The 19,774-nt window shown below is 41.0% G+C and overlaps 1 protein-coding gene, 1 long non-coding RNA gene and 1 pseudogene across 3 annotated transcripts; 1 reads left to right on the top strand and 2 right to left on the bottom strand.

Annotated features, from left to right (window-relative positions):
- Positions 1-3,967: 3,967 nt before the first annotated feature.
- On the bottom strand, positions 3,968-5,609 carry LOC139574047 (lysozyme g-like). 2 transcript variants are annotated; one of them, XM_071398176.1, is made up of 5 exons: positions 5,255-5,609; positions 5,004-5,132; positions 4,666-4,862; positions 4,321-4,459; positions 3,968-4,201 (listed from the first exon to the last, which is right to left on the bottom strand). In XM_071398176.1, exons 1-5 carry the CDS (start codon positions 5,256-5,258, stop codon positions 4,068-4,070), a joined length of 603 nt encoding a protein of 200 aa, XP_071254277.1. In that variant the 5' UTR covers positions 5,259-5,609; the 3' UTR covers positions 3,968-4,067. The 2 variants fall into 2 exon arrangements, with proteins under 2 accessions (XP_071254277.1, XP_071254278.1); XM_071398177.1 differs by having other exon boundaries at positions 5,004-5,087; positions 5,255-5,585.
- Positions 5,610-10,976: 5,367 nt separating this feature from the next.
- Positions 10,977-17,217, top strand: LOC139574048 (iduronate 2-sulfatase-like; annotated as a pseudogene).
- On the bottom strand, positions 12,584-13,457 carry LOC139574049 (uncharacterized). The gene is made up of 2 exons (XR_011674698.1): positions 13,238-13,457; positions 12,584-13,051 (listed from the first exon to the last, which is right to left on the bottom strand). It is a non-coding gene; the product is annotated as an uncharacterized lncRNA (long non-coding RNA).
- Positions 17,218-19,774: the final 2,557 nt, after the last annotated feature.

Raw genomic sequence — 19,774 nt, 5'->3', positions numbered from 1 at the left:
AGAGAACCTCTGGAAAATCCAACAAGAGAAAAATGTTCACAAAGGCTGGGGCTGGGTGCTAACATACAAACACTGAGCAAGGAACTAAGGAACACACAGGGTTTAAATACTAACAAGGGAATGACTTACAGGTGCAAACAATAATTAGGGCAAGAAAAACAAAAGGTACAAAAAAGGTGCAAGGGGGACATCTAGTGAACAAAACCAAACAGTCCTGGCCAAAACCTGACACATATCATACCAGATAGCTGCTGGGAATAAGAAACTGATGTGGACAAAATATTGACTATCTTAACCACAGCCTATTGAAACAGTGTAAAAACAATCACCATTATCCTTCTGTGTTGTCAAAGAGGAGAAGACAATTATAGCCTACAGGCCATTGAAAATCGGACTAAATGTGTAAGAAAGCAATAGCTAATTGTCTTTAAAAACTAAATATAAGTAAAATATATTTGTAACCAAAATCAATTCAAGAAGAGGATGAGTCACATTATGCTAAAGATAACACATCGGATTATGTGAGAGGTATAATTCAACAACATCGCATCCGTAATGAAGAAGAGCAGTTTAAGGTAACATCTTCCAAGAAAAGTTGGAGACCACCACCATCTGAATTCAACAGTTTTTTTGCTAACCCTAAAAGCAACATAGAAAAAGCAACTGGTGCGAACCATTTGGAATCTTATCAAACAATATGTCTATCTATGTAAGATCGTCATGAAAGAAAGTGATACTTACAAACTGAGTTAGGCGCTATATTTTAAAGCATGCAGACATCCATCAATGAAGTCAAAAATACGTCGGTGATTTGTGATGATTAGATCTGGCCCATTGAAGTTTCGTGTCTTTTTCAACTAGCCTGCAGAAGCACTAGAGTACCGCGCATGCTTTCTCTGCGAGGAAGTAACACAATTGTGTTCACCAGTTGACTCACTGAGACGTTGCTCTCAAAGATCTATAGATAAAGATCAACTTTAAATCCAAGATAACATTGATGGTGTATTTTTAACAATTCCATTTAGGTATGCTTTGCTTTATATGCTCAGTGTATGGTGTAGGAAAATGTGATCCCTCTGAAAAAATGAACCACCTGATTGGATACAATATTGCTGTCCTTGACTAAAACCCCTAAAATAATGAAACCAATTTTACGACTACAGTAGTCGGATCAAAGATGATACACCGTTGACTTTGTGTCATAGCTCAATTCCATTGTAATCTCTGTAACAACAGGTATCTTTCAAAACGATTTTCTGGTCAAATACATTCATTTTATGTCCATAGATTAAAGTAAAATCTTTTTTTGGGGAAATTTGAGAATTGAGGGGGAAATCTGTGGGCAGCAATGCTCTCTAGTGGCAGCTTTTAACGTATTAGAACAGGTATTCACAAACTGGTGTACTCAATGCCGTCTGGGGTACGCCAGATGAAAATGTGATTCACATAAAAAAATGAAAAATAGAAAACCATTTTTTCTTCACATTTTCAAACAGGCCATTTATATTTTCTAACGTTGCTATACATTTGGGTGAGGTTTTTTTCTCGCCTGAGTAGCCTCGTTTCACTGCCAAAAATAAAATTAAACCATCTAGTGTTCATCGTAATAATAACATAATGTAAAATACTGGTAGCCTAGTCAAATAATGAACATCCAATCACATTAACCGTTACTCTCTCATGGGAATTCCACTAATGGTCCGTATGTAGCCAAATGTAGCTGCTGCTTATTCCGTTTGATCGAAAATTGATAAATGGTTAAAAAAAGTAAGACCCGCGTCCATAGAGACACATACCAGCTCTACTGGTAGTACTGCTACTACCTGCTACTGCTACTACCAGCAGTACTACACCTGCACCTGTCGACGACACAAGTTGTTCTGCTTCCACGAGCACATCCGATGCTAGCATCAGTAATTCTACATTTGTTGTTAGCCCAGCTAGCATGGACACTGACAGTTGTGAATCTGATGCATGCGAAGAGCTACTGCCCACTTACCCGGGAAACCACCGAACAACAGACAGGGACGTTGGACCATCGAAGAGACACAAATATGATGAGAACTACATTGATTTGGGGTTCACTTGTATTGGGAGTAGTGCCTTTCCTCAGCCACAGTGTGTTATATATGCAAAAGTACTATCTCACAACTCGACGAAACCTTCACTCTTGCGCAGACATTTAGAAACAAAACATGCCAATTTGAAAAATAAGCCACGAGAGTTTTTAAAGCGAGAATTAAGCCGACTTTTGAGTAGTAATACATGTATAAAAGCAACATATACCATTAATAAGAAGGGTCTAGAAGCTTCTTATGTGGTGAGCTACCGAGGGACTAGGACAGGCAAGCCCCATACTATTATGGAGGACTTAATCGCGGATATGGCTGGGACAATGCTGGGGGAAAAGGCAAAAAACGATTGAGACAATGCCTTCATCAAGCAACACTTTCACTATGCATCGGTGACATGGTATTGAAACAATTACTGCTTCGCATACAAGCCAGTGAATTCTATGCGTTACAGCTGGATGAGTCAACAGGTGTGGTGGGCCTGGCACAGCTCCTGGTATATTTCCGTTACGTTTATGGGGGGTCAATTAAGGAAGACATCCTCTCTTCTGTAAACCACTGTAAACCAGGACAACAGGAGAGGATTTTTTAAAAGTACTATACAGCTTTGTGACATCAAATGGACTTTGGTGGTCAAGATGTGTTGGTATCTACTGATGGCGCAAAAGCCATTACAGGGAGAAATAGTGGAGTGGTAACGCGTGCAAGCAGTTGCTCCCTACGCCACTTGGGTACACTGCAGCATCCACCGAGAGGCTCTTGCTGCCAAGGGAATGCCTAACAGCTTGAAAGACGTTTTGGACACTATGTAACGCTTTTACAACATACTTTTTTTTAGAAGTGTGCTGGTTATCAAGGGGCAAAGTATTGACACGTTTTTTTTAAATTGAGAGACGAGCTTACTTGTCAGACTGCTTGCATGATGACAAGTTTCTCACACGACTTGCCTATCTGGGTGATGTTTTTTCTCGCCTGAGTGATCTGAATCTAGGATTACAGGGTCTCCCCGCAATTATATTCAATGTGCCGGACAAAATTGAGGTCTGCATTAACAAGGACAAAACACAGGTCTTTCCATCATTGTAGGATTTTTTTGTGTGCAAAGGAACTCAAGCTTACGGACAATGTCCAATGTGATATAGCGAAGCACCTGAGTTGGGTGCGCAATTACGCTGGTACTTTCCCGAAACGGATGACACAAACAACTGGATTCGTTATCCCTTTCATTCCCTGCCTCCAGTGCACTTACCGATATCTGAACAAGAGAGCCTCATCGAAATTGCAACAAGCGGTTCTGTGAAAATGTAATTTAATCAAAAGCCACTGCCAGATTATCAGAGTATCCTGCCTTGGCAAATCGCGCTGTTAAGACACTGATGCCCTTTGCAACCACGTACCTATGTGAGAGTGGATTCTCGGCCCTCACTAGCATGAAAACGAAATACAGGCACAGACTGTGTGTGGAAAATGATTTAAGACTGAGACTCTCCAATACAACCCAACATTGCAGAGTTATATGCATCCTTTCAAGCACACCCTTCTCATTAACCTGTGGTTAGTTATTTACCATTTTCAATGAACAATTAAGGTTTTATATGTAAGATGGTTAAATAAAGACAAAACTATTGATTATTATTATTATTATATTATTATTTGTGCCCTGGTCCTATAAGAGCTCTTTGTCACAGCTGGAGGTTGAATGTTTGAAGGGGTACTGGACTATAAAAAGTTTGGGACCCACTGCATTAGAGGATGTTTGCTTAAAATATAAAAAATATATAAAATAATGTTGACCAGTGACCGACCACACAATGACATTTTGTTTCATGTATTTTTTTAAATAGAATGTATTTCACTGCTTTGATTTATTCAGAAAATAGAAGACATTTTACTGCTTTGATTTATTCAGAGAAGTCATTTTATTGCTTTGATTTATTCCAAAATATTTTTACTATAGGTAGAATCAAAGACTGAAGTATATAATGAAGAGAGTCTTCAATAACCCTGTCTTTTGAACCATTGAGATCTGGCAACAACATCATTGGAATAGTCATCCCCAGTGGTGCCCACGTCCATTCGCTCATAGGTGCGGACATTTTTGTCCCCAGCATTGTAGGCTGAAATTCCCCCTGAAAAGATGTACAATATGTTTTTGCCATGGTATCCATGCATTTGCATACATAACAAACATGTAACTCCTCCCTTCTATCAAACTACAGAGTAAAAAGATGGGTGAGCAATACGGCACCTTTCAGCTGGTGCTCCTTGGGCCACGCAGGGAATTTAGCCTGGATCCTTCGGATAAACTCAATGAGAATCTCAGTGCCTTGACTGATATGCTCCTCACTGTCCCATGTCCCCACTATCTTGTGGTAGCGCTTGTCAACCTATGAAAATAAAATATTTAGAAATAAATCACACCACTTCTATTGCATTACAAAAATAGCCTGTAGTACAATCTAAAAGAGGAAGAGGAAGATGCTATTAAACTTCTCAGATTTCAACAGATATCCCCTTGGTAAGTTCTGCTTCCTTATTCTCACACACAATCAACGACACATGTACACAAATCTTGTGCCAACTGCCAGCCAACCTGCATGAGCCCAAAGCCATTCCCATGATCTCCCCAGCCATTGTCCAGCACTGCCCCAGCCCGGGACTCTCTGGAGATGATGCCAGCGATGATAGCTGGGTCCAGGCCATGCTTCTGCCCCACCTTGGTGATGAGCTTCTTGTACTTGTTCATCCTCACCAGGTCATGCTCAGCCAGTTTATGAGAGGCATCCACCCCTTTAGAGGATTAGGATTGATAGTAAAATAAATATAAAATATTAACTTTGCATGTCATTTCTTTCCTATAAAATTATATAGATTCGATGGAAGTATTATTATTGATTATTGGAAGGTTCTGAATACTGGTCGCTCAAATACCTTGGACAGTTAGCTTGTCTTGTCTAGCAGTTATCTCTGAGGCCCCACTGGTGTCAACCTTTGTAATGTCTCCAAAACAAGAGGCTAAAGTCAAGAATGTAATGAATCCACCAATTCCAACTCCAACTCCTATCAAATTAGACAAATACAGATACCATAGGTTACTTTAGCTGGTGCCCTTCTAAAATAATCTACGTGAAATAAATATAGTTTTATGATTACAAATGATCATACAGTTGAACAGAGCTCACCCATGTTGATGTCTTTCTCTTGGTGATTTCCTGTAAATGAAAGTTCCTCAGACTGATCTATTGCACGTGACAGTTGTGGTTGAGCAATGTGGGCGCAGTAGCACAAGACTGCCGCGTAGCTCCCCCGGGACTGACGCGCAGAGTGCAGAAGAAATATCAGCCCACCGAGAGAAAGAAGCACGAGATTGAATTTCACAACTTTCTAGAGTTTTCTCCGTTTCCCTTTACTGTAGAAATTGTGATCGAATCAATGCAGTATTATCCACTTTCAATGCAACATTCCCGAAACGAACTATGCAAGATATTTTGTTGTAGGCAGAAGACATCGGAGTACAGTATGATTATATTGCGCACGACTCCACACAGACCGGTGCAACATAACTATAACCAATCAGAACTGCAGTAGGCTTATATGGATCTATGCCAATTATTTTGAACTGGACTGTGTTTAGAGATGAGGTCGTGAGTAGATGCGCTTGTTTTGAGATCATAGCAAGAGCTGCATGTGAGTTATTAGCCCAGTTAGAGATCATTTGTGGTCAGCAAAAGAGGAGTGATTGCTTCATACAAGAGCACAAAATGTCTACATTTGTAGACATCTTTGAAAAACAAGTCAGGTAAAGAGCTTTTTTTTTTAAGGGGCAGTGTTGTATTTTGACACAGGCTTGAATAAGCTAAGTAGCCAAGAGGCATAATTTGTCTGATTCTCTAATAATGGTATGGGAATAATAATGCATTTTATTTTGTAAAGTGTTTTCTTGCATCAAACAACACAATAACTTTTCAGTCACCTCCTTGTCTGAAGGACAAGTGGATAAACAGGTTCATGTCAAGGCCTGCATGTTTTTTTCAAACACCACACATTGGATGCTGCTATAGGCTGAATGATAGAGCAGCTATTTCCATGTTAGAATGTTATGGAATGCATTTTCTACATTCTTTTTTTTATGGTAGGCCACACTGGCACTGTAGGACTACATTATGATCAAATAGCTACAGCAGTCTACTTGGCCACAGTTAAAACTGTATTTTAAAAGCGGGTACAGAATTTTCACAACGTTCAAGTTTGCACTCAGCAGACCTGAAATTTTCTCAGTGCTGAAGAAAATTAGAGGGAACATTGGTTGGGAGGTTGCTGCCGGGAAATGGATGGAGGGGAGCCAACTGCATTTTACATAAATAGGAGAAGCAAACACAATGGATGAGTTGTAGATGTGTGTGACACTGAGTTCTTAGTGCATTCAGAAGTATTCAGACCCCTTCAGTTTTTCTACATTTTGTTACGTTACAGCCTTATTCTAAAAAATTATTAAATATTTTTTCCCCTCATCAATTTACACACAAACCATAATGACAAAGCAACAACTATTTTTTAGCTGCTCAGCTATTTTCAGGTCTCTCCAGAGATGTTCGATCGGGTTCAAGTCCGGGCTCTCACTGGGCCACTCAAGGATATTCAGAGGCTTGTCCTGAAGCCACTCCTGCATTGTCTTGGCTGTGTGCTTTCGGTCATGGTCCTGTTGGGAGGTGAACCTTCACCCCAGTCTGAGGTCCTGAGCGCTCTGGAGCAGGTTTTTATCAAGGTTCTCTCTGTACTTTGCTCCATTCATCTTTCCCTTGATCCTGACTAGTCTCCCAGTCTCTGTCGCTGAAAGACATCCCCACAACATGATGCTGCCACGACCACGCTTCACCGTAGGGATGGTTTTGGCCAGGTGATGAGCGGTGCCTGGTTTCCTCCAGACGTGACGCTTGGCATTCAGGCCAAAGGGTTCAATCTTGGTTTCATCAGACCATAGAATCTTGTTTCTCATGGTCTGACAGTCCTTTAGGTGCCTTTTGGCAATCTCCAAGCAGGCTGTCATGTGCCTTTTACTGAGGAGTGGCTTCCATCTGGCCACCATAAAGGCCTGATTGGTAGAGTGCTGCAGAGATTGTTGTCCTTCTGGAAGTTTCTCCTATCTCCACAGAGGAACTCTGGAGCTCTGTCAGAGTGGCCATTGGGTTCTTGGTCACCTCCATGACCAAAGCCTTTCTCCCCCGATTGCTCAGTTTGACTGGGCGGTCAGCTCTAGGAAGAGGCTTAGTGGTTTCAAACTTCTCTACTGTGTTCTCTGGGACTTTTAATGCTGCATACATTTGTTGGTACCCTTCCCCAGATCTGTGCATTGACACAATCCTGTCTTGGAGCTCTACGGACAATTCCTTCAACCTCATGACTTGGTTTTTGTTCTGACATGCGCTGTCAGTTAAGGCCAGTCAGTTAAGAACAAATTTTTATTTACAATGACGGCTTACTCCGGCCAAACCCCAAAGATGCTGGGCCAATTGTGCGCCACCCCATGGAACTCCCAATCACAGCTGGATGTGTAAAACTGTGACAAAAAAAGCTCTATTTAATACATTTTTAATCCAGGCGTTAGCACAACAAAATGTAGGAAAAGTGAATAGGAAAAGTGAATACTTTCTGAAGGCATTGTAGAGCCATGTCATCGAGGAATGCTCTGCCATCAGAGGTTACCCAGGCAAAAAGCGAGTTTAACTTAAAAAAAAACATATTGCATCACAGCACCTCTTTCTAAATATTTAATTGAACTGTACTGTGTATAAGAATATGAATACGGTGCCTTCTGAAAGTATTCACACCCTTTGACCTTTTCCACATTTTGTCGTATTACAGCAAAACTATTTTGCAAATGCGTAACATATAATACGAATTGTAATTCGTAACATATGCGAATTGTAATTCGTAACATATCATACGAAATGGGTAACGGACAACCACAGATTAATACATATCATACGAAACGTAACATATCATACTAAATGGAGTTTCTTGGGTTTACGTACAGCATAATACGAAATGCTCTGAGAGCAGGTTGTTTTACATGGAAATGACCTTAATTGATCTCTGGCGGTGGTAGCTAATATATTTGTTTGCTCATCTGTCACTGACAGAAACATTTAGCATGCAATAATGTAGCCTAAATCAAGTGTATTATTTTGCTCTTGATTCGCTTAGTAGCCTTATTTAAATATAAACTATCCACCATCGAGCTGTGAGAGCGCATTCTGTTTTATCTCTTAATGTAACTTAGCCTACTTCAATATAATCAATCATTCATTCATGCCATTATGAGTCATTCATGCATTTAAATACAATCAAGCATTTTATTCTGAAATTAAATAACAAAGGGAGTCTTGAATAATTAAACAATAAATAAATAACTATATTTTCTTCCAAACAACTATTTGAATAATCGCTCAAAACCGCCGTGTTTTGAATGCATGTTTGATTAGGAAAATATTTGGATCAGTTAGTTTACAAGGTCCAGCAAGGCACATTAGCAGGGCAGTCATAGGGTGTATTATGTTAGGATGTATCGGTGTTAACAGATGCTATTGGAATATGAGCTTCTCCTGATACTGAGATGTGCTGAGTGCGTGGTCTTGTGGATCATTATTCTCCTGAGAGCACTCCACTCCAGCCTATTCATATTGCAATTTGAAACATTTCAGGCAAACTAACAAGAAATCAAAGAAACTGGATATATATTTGGGAATGCGGCGGAAAGGTTTTTGGATCTCCTGGGCCCAGTTTTTCAAATGTTAGCTATCCGTATTTTGGCTTTTGGATAGGATTAAATGTATAGAAATAGAATATAATTTAATCCTATCCGATGGCCGAAATCTGGATAGATAACTTTGGAATACTTTCTTAAGATGTTCTTCCCTCTCAGGCCACAGAGCCTAAGTAGACATTTTAATCTGACTAAAGGTGTACATTGATTTTGGTTTTATTCTTTCCCCCTATTTCCCCCGTTTTTTCTGCGTTAAAGTTCAGTTTTCACCCCGCACAGTAGGTGGCAGCATGCACCTTTAACGTGCGTTTATGAACTTCCATAATACCATAGAGGAAGAAGACAGGATGTTTTTTTTTCATTTTGCAAAACTGCTGAGATTAGTAGGACTGACTGACTGCCTGGGAGTTCATGGTTGATCAAGGCTGGGAGGTGGGTGTGAGGATGGTGAAATTAGGTAGAAAGGGAGACATGGTCAATTTTCAAGAAGGGTGTTAGAGAAGTACGATGATGGTTTACAGAAGGTGTCGTATGCTGAGGCAGTGAAGAAAGTAGAGCATGATGGGTCAAGGGTGAGGATCCATGTGCGTAGTAGATCTGTGCTAGTACAGAGGGATAGGCCAACAAATGATATACACTTCAGTAAGGTTGGCGTTCTTAGCGTTAATAGCAATGGTTATCAACTGTACTGCAGAAATGGAATGTAAATCACAGAAAATACAAGTTGTGGTGCCAGCTGCAGAGAAGTACTTGGGTGTATGAGATTTCACTTCAGAAAAGTTACAGGGTGTGTTGAGTGGTAGTGTCCCGTCCTCCCAGGCCTCTGCCTGGAGTCGGATCAGATAGGGTCAAAGGGGTGGTGGGTTTTTAATGAGTGTAGGTTTAGTTGGCAGGGTAATTTTATTGTTCCCCTTTTTGTATCAGTGTAATGGATTTACACTCCAGTCCAGTTGGTGGCAGTAATGCACCTTTTTGGTTTTCAACTGCCATTTAAAAATCATGAACAGTTTTTTTTTCAAGCAGACACGCTGCTATGTTTTGACAGAGAGACACCTTGAATACTTGTCGCGTGTTTTAATGCAGTTTATTTCCATGAAATAACATTCTAGACCATGCACAAGCTACATTAGCTTATGTTGTCTTTGTCTGTCCAGAAATGTATTTGCGTCCTGAGTTGTTGTATCATTTTCTTCTGTCAAGTTTTCCTAACCCAACATTAACCTAGTAGATAAAAAAAAAAAAAAAAAAACGTATTATAGTGTACAAACGTATTGCCTAATTCTTGCTCAGTGACACACTGTTGCAATGTAGCAATGTTGCTCAATGTCTGGTGTGTGTTCAGCAGCTTACTACGTTTCTTCTTCGGTGAGGTTTACGGCAGTTAGCATCCAATATGTTGCATAACCGCACCTAACTGAAATTTAGTATAAATCCATTACACTTTGAGATACAAAAGGGGAAACGAGATTCTTTTTTAAATTACCCTACCAACTAACCCTACACTCATTAAAGTCCACCACCATATTCCACTACGTTGACCCTATCTGATCCTGCCCCAGGGCAACGACTTGAGAGGACGGAACACTACCAGTCAACACACCCCGTAACTCTTCTGAAGTCAAATTTTGTACCCCCAAGTACTACTTTGCAGCTGCCACCACAACATCTATGTTCTGTGACTTGATAAACCAGGCTTCTTAGCGTCATAGCAATGGTTATCTTAACCATGGCCATCAATGCAAGGCACAGGCTCCAAGCTCCTCACAACACCTTCTACCCCTTCCATTTCACCTACAGGAACTCGAACTGGCGTCAGGCTCACTGTGTTTTTACTTGGCACCGATCTTCCTTGACACACCCTCTCCCTTGTTATTGCTTGCTTCAACAGATACAAACCCATCCTCTGCCTGCCTCAGTCTTTTCCACCTCTTCTCTCTTTCCCTGCAACCCTCCTCCCTTAACCAATTACCCAACTCCTTCTGAAAATATTCAACTTTTCCAAGTCTAAATCTCTTTTTAGCCTCCTTGAGGGACATGTTAAGCCCTGTACTCCCTCCACTTCCGCTTGCTACATTTGTAGCTAATTATGGTGGGGCAACATTGTAATACTAATTTGTTTTCCTTTAGACTGACAAAATGTTATTTTCATCATAGCTGATGATATGAGACCAACATTAGGATACTACGGGGATCCTGTTGTGAAATCACCAAACATTGATCATCTTGCCTCTAAAAGCAATGTCTTTCTCAACGCATATGCCCAGGTAGGCCGACAGCAGATAAGTGATTTAATTATGTAGCCCAAGCCAACTTAAGTTAGCAATCCATTGTAATTGTATAATTGAATCTATTTTCTTCTTCACCTTTTATATTTATCTTTCTGTCATTCAATTTGTAGCAAGCAGTGTGCGCACCAAGTTGGACCTCCTTACTAACAAGTCGTAGACCTGACACAACCAAGTTATATGACTTTAACTCCTACTGGAGAGTCCATGCAGGGATCTACACAACTCTCCCTCAGTACTTCAAGTCAAAGGGCTACACCACTATGCCAGTTGGGAAGGTCTTTCATCCAGGTAAATATCCTAGTCATTTTCTAGACCTTAATGTGTTTAGTGGTTGGTGAATTTATTTTATCAGTCTACTTTGAAAAATGTGTAACAATTCTCTGGCTTTCTCCACTTTGTTTAATATCCACTTTTCAAATATCTCCCTGCTTATTTGGTGCAGGATCTCATGTGAGAGCTTTCAAATTGCCAGAGGCTGTTTCAGTTGTCTTGTTAATACTTGTCCTCCTGAGTCATTGTGTTGTGCTAATATCACTGTTTTATGTGTTTGTGTTGAAGGCATAGCCTCCAATCACTCGGATGATTACCCATACAGCGGGTCTGTACCTCCTTATCATCCTCCCTCTTTCGAATATGAAAATAGGAAGGTCAGTGTTTGCCTTGACTGCTGCCATGTCTCCCTAGTCTACAGATGCTCTGGTCATGTATGACTTAAATGAATGTTTGTATATTTAATGGGTACTATTCAGTATAGTGAATGGATTCAATTCAGTATACAAACATTCATTTAAAGCTGGAATCCTTAATGGTGAAACTGCCACGTCTGTTTGTGATATTACAACAAAGAAGTTATTACAAACAGTAGTTAATTGTGTAGATACTCCTCTAAGAAAACCAGGGTTTCCGTTAGCCGGTAATAGCCGGGTTTTGGACAGTATTTAAAATAAAAAAATGTGTTGTTGAAAAGCTGATAATTATAATTGCTGCCAGCCAAATGTCCACTGGGAGAGAGAAAAGCCCATTGCGAAATGCTTTTTAGCCTATTCATTGATGGAAATACCAGTGGATGTAAATACATTTGACTGGTCATGCTTATTGGTCTATGGGTTAATTTGCATAATTTGGCGGAACTAAATTGGCGCATGTGTACAGTATATTCGTTATGTCTCTTATCACAGGAGTACAGCATACACATACAGAGCCATTGAGTGGAATGTCTGTCAGACCGAGCGAGAGCTGCTCATACAGCATCTTAAACATAGACTTAAATGCATAGACAACAGAAGAAAGGCTTCTTTAGTGCATCACACACCACTTTGCAATGAGCTGGAGGCAGTATACATTTTGAAAACATATACATAATTGTTTGAAACCTGAACATTTTACTGCATATTATGAGGCATATCTTACCTTGCTTCAAAGAAGCCTAGCCAAAATCAGACCATATCCGTGGAGGGCAATTATTTTATATCAACTTTATTTCATTGTCCAGTAGCCAAAGGCACAATCCTTGTCATATTAGCAACCCATGCTAGTTGTTGCATCATCTCTGTCACATGAAACCGCTGGCATGTGCGGTGTGCTTTTAACAACAGTCTTTGCCCCGCTAATTGCATTATGGTACTAACATTCACGTGAAGCCTACTGCCTTGTGGGTATTGCTGAACTTTATAATGTGAATAATAGTTTATCAACATTTTTAAATGAATGTTCTCTGATCTGTTGCATAAGACTCTTTGCTTTTTAACTTTTGTTTTGTTTATGTAACCTAGGCCTTCTGGTTGTATGAATTTGGGATCTATCATCCCACAGCTGTCCCAGAGTCTATTTGGAATAGGCTTTCTTTCTCGACAAGCGCACCAATAGATTAGGTAAACTTTTCTTCTATGGAGGCTAGTGATTTTGCTGTTCGTTATTCTTCTTGTTAGCTGAGGAAACGTAAACGTGGACAGTTATTCTAACATCTTCAAAGTGCACATCAGAATTCGTTAACAAAGGACCTGAAATCGTTGCATCTTCCATTTGCATGTTCTGTTAATATGAATTACCTTAATCTAAATGTGATTTCTGTCATTCTTAGCACTGTGGGTAGACGCCCTAAACCGGTTACTCACCCATAGGCCGGTACATTTTTCAAATGTCTGCTAAATTAAAATTCTGTTGGTCAAATGTCCGGCGCCACATTTTCCAAACGGAAACCCTAGTGGATACCGTAAAACAGCGAAGCACTTTTTTTCCCTCGGACATCATTGCACAGCGATAGAACAGCAGAATATGGACTGCATTTTTATTTATTTTTTTACCACATTGCGCGAGGATTGTCACTACTTTTTCATCAAAACAAAAACAACATTGGTAGGGCAGACAGTGGCGCTGTTTCTTCCTACTGCAGATTCCATCTTTAAGATATAATGGCTAAAGATGCTTCTGCCTGTTGTCTGTTTTGAGCCATCTCTCTGTGTAATACTCAAACTGCTTATCGTAAGATGTTTTTTGTGCATTTTCACATTCAAACATGTAAAATGTTGTTAAACTAAAGAAAATGTTGGTTTGTTTAGGTTTGCAAGGGCATTGATGGCCAACTGCATGTCAACCTGCTGTGCTCGGTGAATGTGTCAGAAACCCCTCTGGGGACACTACCAGACATGGAGAGCACAGAGGCTGTCAGACTGCTCAAGTCCACAATGGATTCTGACAAGCCCTTATTTCTGTCTGTTGGATTCCACAAACCTCACATTCCCTTCAGAATCCCACAGGTACCGCACCTGCAGCTGCCCTTATTTTCAGACACTGACTTTTTAACTGTGCAATCAGATGGCATTGATGAGCAAGTATGATTCACTCAATAGAATGTAGATCAGGCTCTCCAACCCTGTTCCTGGAGAGCTACCGTCCTATAGGTTTTTGCTCCAACACTATTCAAGCGCACCTGATTCTAATAAATGGCTGATGATAAACTGAATCAGGTTAGTTATAACTGGGGTTGGGGTGAACCTACAGGAGGGTATCTCTCCAGGAACAGGGTTGGAGAGCCCTAATGTAGATGGTATGACTTGTTAACTGATGAAAGTCTTTGCCAATTGCCTAACAAACTTTGTGTGTATTAGGAGTTCCTGAAGCTCTACCCCCTGGATAAGATGACCCTGGCTTCAGACCCTGATGTTCTTAAAGGCCTCCCCAGCATGACCTACAATCCCTGGACTGACATTAGGAAGATGTCCAAGATCTGAACGTCAGCTTCCCATATGAACCAATACCAAAGGAATTCCAGGTTGATTATACTTGTACACTCTTGGGGGAAAAAAGGTGCTATCTAGAACCTAAAAGGGTTCTTCGGCTGTCCCCATAGGAGAACCCTTTGAAGAGCTGTTTTTGGGTACAGGTAGAACCCTTTATACAGAGGGTTCTACATGTAACCAACAAGGTTTATCCTGTGGGGACAGACAAAGAACTACACGAGTGTAGTTCCATGATTGTAGGGGCAAAGCTATATTTGTTTGTGTCTCTAGAAGCTTGAAGCACAAAGAAATCAAAAAATAATCTGTTATGATTGGCTACATACATACCATAAATATTTGTGTTAGTGATTCAGCATCAGAAGTTATGTCAAGACACTCTCTCATTATAGAACATATATTGTTTATTATAAATCCAGAGGTAAAAATCTGTGATGTTTCGGTCAGAGACCTTCATCAGACAATGTTTGTGACTCAGCTCCAGATTCGACAGCACTATTATGCCTCTGTGATGTACCCGGACTCCCAAGTGGGCAGGTTGTCAAATACTCTGGATGATCTGGGCCTGGCTGAAGACAATGTTGTAGTCTTTACTTCAGACCATGGTAAAATAATTTGGCCATATAGCCCAGTCCTAAACTGGGCTGCGTTCAGTATGAAAAAATGGTGTGCAGTGTTCAGTTAAATAGATATGTTTCTGTTCTGAATGACGAGTTGAAAAACGGGGAGGAGTTGGGTTGTGGGTTGGTATGACGATTCAAAATACAACGCTGCCCTTTAAATACGTCACTCATTGCACCAAGCCACACACACCAAACGGAGCAAACGTACCTCAAAGTTTGTTCAAGAACATGGGGAAACATGTTGTTCAGTACAAACCGTCACGCAATGTACCAAACGTTTAATCGAACTGAACGAACCCCTAGTGTCTGTGATGGTTTGTTAATGGCAATACTTGAGGTACTCTTTAGCCACTAGATGGGGGTGTGAGAACATCAAAATTCTGCCTTCACCTTCCTGAGTTGACAGACTTACTTCACCAGCTTGGATCCATTCATAGCATATATCAGTCCCTCCAGGATTCTTCGATCATAATTTTTTTCGGAAAATCAACAATTCCCTCCATATTATGCGAGGGCTTGCAAATTTGAACAATCACTGCACTTCTGCATTAAAAAAAGTCAAATCATCACATAAAACTGACCCATCACCACGGTTTATAAAGAGGGCATGCAATTTCAACCAATCACCTCTAATTTACCACATGGTTCAATCAAGCCACACGTCAACAAACGTTTTCCCTCGTCAGCGCATTTCTACGACAAATTGGACAAAATCATTGCATATTACCGTGCAAAATGTCAGAATTCTGGCCTGCAAATATCACAAAAAATCCCTGCCGAAATCCTGAGGGGACTGATATGTTGTCGTGACTGAACTGTCTGTTGATTTACAGGAGCATCGTATGTAAAACGAGTGATTGTTACATGTTTTTTATTCCATGCCTGTATGTTGCATACCATGGCCAATAATACATTTTATGTTATCCGATTGCTTAATTACATTGGCATTTTTGTAAAATATGATTCCTTTCTCTTAAAGGATGGTCACTTGGGTAGCATGTGGAATGGGCCAAATACAGCAACTTTGACGTGGCCACTCGCCTTCCCCTAATGTTCTCCGTACCAGGTGTAACTGCAGTCCGTCCGTGGCCAGGGGGTGAGATCTTCCCCTACGTAGATGTGTTTGGTCCAGCACAGCATCACTTTACACAAGGTATTCACTCATATAGTTAGTAACTAGTTTTAATTCCTTGTGTGTACTTCTCTTATACTTTATTATATAATTAACACTGATCTTGACAGATGAAAGCAGTACGCTGGAAACATGTCCAGTCTTTTTTCCCCCTATCAGACATTGGTACAGTGAAGGAAAGGAAGCCATTGAGTAATTTGAGACTTTCATATTCCTCTGACTCCATCCTGTGACAATCATTCTCCCACAGGACAGATTGGTGCAAGAGAAGTTTGTTCTCTACTATGTGACATTGTTATTCCCAGTCCTGTTTGATGGGTTGTGACTACCTCACTCTCACAGGAGGAACAGTGAGGAATGTGAATGAGCTGCTAGATGTCTTCCCCACAGTGTCTTACCTGGCTGGGCTGATGCCCCCACACCCCTGTCCTGACAACTCCTTCGACGTGGAGCTCTGTACCCTAGGGAGACAACCTGGCCCACTCCTTCAAGCACCTAGACGACAGCAAGGACTCATAGGCCATCGCCTGCAGCCTGTACCCCCGGCATGCAGACACCCCCCAGAAGAACTCTGACCTGCCTAACCTGAAAGAATTCCAGGTGATGGGCTACTCTGCGCTCCTGGGACTACCGCTTCACCCTGTGGGTGGGTTTCGACCCTGCTAGCTTCCAGACTGACCTGGTGGTCCACGCTGTGGAACTGTACCTCATGGAGAGAGACCCAGGCCAGGACCACAACCTGTACAATGGCTCTGAACACAGCCTCCTACTCTGCAAGCTGGGCCAGGACCATCATCAGCTGAACACCCTTACCTCAAACACCACCTCTACATCACTGCGGAGATTAAATCTAAAGGGATGGCATGATAATACCTTGTTTCGATAATTAACTATTTAGAAGGGAAGATGCTATATTCAGAAAGGACTCAACTTTTAATTAATATATTGAATGTCCCACAGTTACAATAAGGGCACTTAATGTCGTTTGTAGTTAACAGTTAAGATATTAGTTGCTGCTATTATGGTTAAAACATCTACTGTACATAGGTTTTTAGGCACACACATTGTGTTAGCGTGTGACTAAGATAAAAAGTGAAAAGGGGTCTGTGGGAGTTTGATTGAATCACAGATGAGACCAGTAGGGTTAGTTTTGCAAGCATAAAGATTTCCTACAGTAATAAAACAACCTAAGGTTACTTGCGTAACCCCGGATTTCTGATGATGAGTGAGATGTATCACATGTGGGATTCGCTAGGATCAACTATTCTCTCGAAAATAACCTATCAAAAGCATCTGTTGGAGACCGACAGACAAGTAGAGTGGCAAATAAGGTGAGCCCCACGTCTCATTTTTTAAATTTTATTTAGCCTTTATTTAACTAGGCAAGTCAGTTAAGAACAACAATACATCATACAAATCAGCCACAACTGTCAGTAAGAGTGTCCATGATTGAGTCTTTGAATGTAGCGATTGAGATAAAAGCTGTCCAGTTTGAGTGTTTTGTTGCAGCTCGTTCCAGTCGCTAGCTGCAGCAAACTGAAAAGAGGAGCGACCCAGGGATGTGCGTGCTTTGGGGACCTTTAACAGAATGTGACTGGCAGAATGGGTGTTGTATGTGGAGGATGAAGGCTGCAGTAGATATCTCAGATAGGGGGGAGTGAGGCCTAAGAGGATTTTATCAATAAGCATCAACCAGTAGGTCTTGCGATGGGTATACAGAGCTGACCAGTTTACAGAGGAGTATAGAGTGCAGTGATGTGTCCTATAAGGAGCATTGGTGGCAAATCTGATGGCCGAATGGTAAAGAACATCTAGCCGCTTGAGAGCACCCTTACCTGCCGATCTATAAATTACATCTCCGTAATCTAGCATGGGTAGGATGGTCATCTGAATCAGGTTTCGTTTGGCAGCTGGGGTGAAAGAGGAGCGATTACGATAGAGGAAACCAAGTCTAGATTTAACTTTAGCCTGCAGCTTTGATATGTGCTGAGAGAAGGACAGTGCACCGTCTAGCCATACTCCCAAGTACTTGTATGAGGTTACTACCTCAAGCTCTAAACCCTCAGAGGTAGTAATCACACCTGTGGGGAGAGGGGCATTCTTCTTACCAAACCATATTACTTTTGTTTTGGAGGTGTTCAGAACAAGGTTAAGGGTAGAGAAAGATTGTTGGACACTAAGAAAGCTTTATTGTAGAGCATTTAACAAAAAATCTGGAGGGGCCAGCTGAGTATAAGACTATCATCTGTATATAAATGGATGAGAGAACTTCCTACAGCCTCAGCTATGTTGTTGATCTAAATTGAGAAGAGCGTGGGGCCTAGGATCGAGCCTTGGGGTACTCCCTTGGTGACAGGCAGTGGCTGAGACAGCAGATTTTCTGACTTTATACACTGCACTCTTTGAGAGAGGTAGTTAGCAAACCAGCCCAAAGACCCCTCAGAGACCAATACTCCTTAGCCGGTCCACAAGAATGGAATGGTCTACCGTAAGAAAAGCTTTGGCCAAGCCTGTTCTTTCAGCTAGGGAAAAGAGCTGGATTACAGAGTATGCAGCATCACATCCGGCCGTGATTGGGAGTCCCATAGGGCGGCACACAATTGGCCCAGAGTCGTCCGGGTTTGGCCGGGGTAGGCCATCATGGTAAATAAGAATTTGTTTTTAACTGACTTGCCTTGTTAATGGTTAAATAAAAAATATGAGTAAAAATGGAAGCACTTGGAAATGGAAGCATTTGTTGATCATTAGGGCCAACATATTAACGGAAGGTCTTGGTGAACATGCAGCGCTGTACTGTAAAACTCTTCAGTTTCATGCTTTGCACGAAGATATGTTATATTTATTGAAACACTATGTATAGATACTTTTTTGAAGAAATCTGTTAAACATCAAAATCTGTTATAAATATGTATCCAATTCAAATAAGCCTCGCTCGCTCAATTTTTGGGGGGAATATATTTTTGTCAATGTGCAGCAGAAGCGGATACTGAGGTGGATCCTTAGGGAGCACCAATGTATTCAGCTCCAGCAGACAGGCTTCATTGCCAGCTGGGCTGGAAAATTCCACTGCCTTGTTTTTTGCCTTCTGAAACCAAGGTCAGGCCAGTTGGAGATGGATCCATGGGCTGATTGAAGCTGATATTTTAATTGCTCACGCCAAAGCAGGATTGCGTTTGTGCTCGCAAACTTTGGATCTGTGATTTGAACTCTCTTTCAGCTCCTGTTTGTAAGTTCTGTAAACTTTTTCACCATGAGGCCAAACAGAGTTTAATGGCTGTGATAGAACTGAGGAGGATGGATCAACAACAATTTAGTTACTCAACAATGTCATTTTAGGTTAGTAAAGTAAAGAGAAGGAAGCCTGTACAGAATTACAAATATTCCAAAACATGCATCCTGTTTGCAATAAGGCACTACAGAGTAATGGAATATCTACATAGGCGTACAGAGGCCCATTATCAGCAACCATCACGCCTGTGTTCCAATGGCACGTTGTGTTAGCTAATCCAAGTTTATCATTTTGAAAGGCTAATTGATCATTAGAATACCCTTTTGCAATTATGTTAGCACAGCTGAAAACTGTTTTGATTAACAAAGCAATAAAACTGGCCTTTAGACTAGTTGAGTATCTGGAGTATCAGTATTTGTGTGTTCGACTAC

Source organism: Salvelinus alpinus, chromosome 4 (assembly GCF_045679555.1).
Source record: "Salvelinus alpinus chromosome 4, SLU_Salpinus.1, whole genome shotgun sequence".
NCBI lineage: Eukaryota > Metazoa > Chordata > Actinopteri > Salmoniformes > Salmonidae > Salvelinus > Salvelinus alpinus.
The sequence above is the reverse complement of the archived record's forward strand: the minus strand, read 5'-3'. Positions and strand labels throughout refer to the sequence as shown.

Bases quoted from the DNA above. Each gene is read 5' to 3' on its own strand.
- LOC139574047 (XM_071398176.1), bottom strand. The intron at 4,863-5,003 runs GTATTTGAGCGA...AATCCTCTAAAG, and splicing joins AGACAAGCTAACTGTCCAAG to GGGTGGATGCCTCTCATAAA. The intron at 4,202-4,320 runs GTGCCGTATTGC...ACATCTTTTCAG, and splicing joins CAAGGAGCACCAGCTGAAAG to GGGGAATTTCAGCCTACAAT.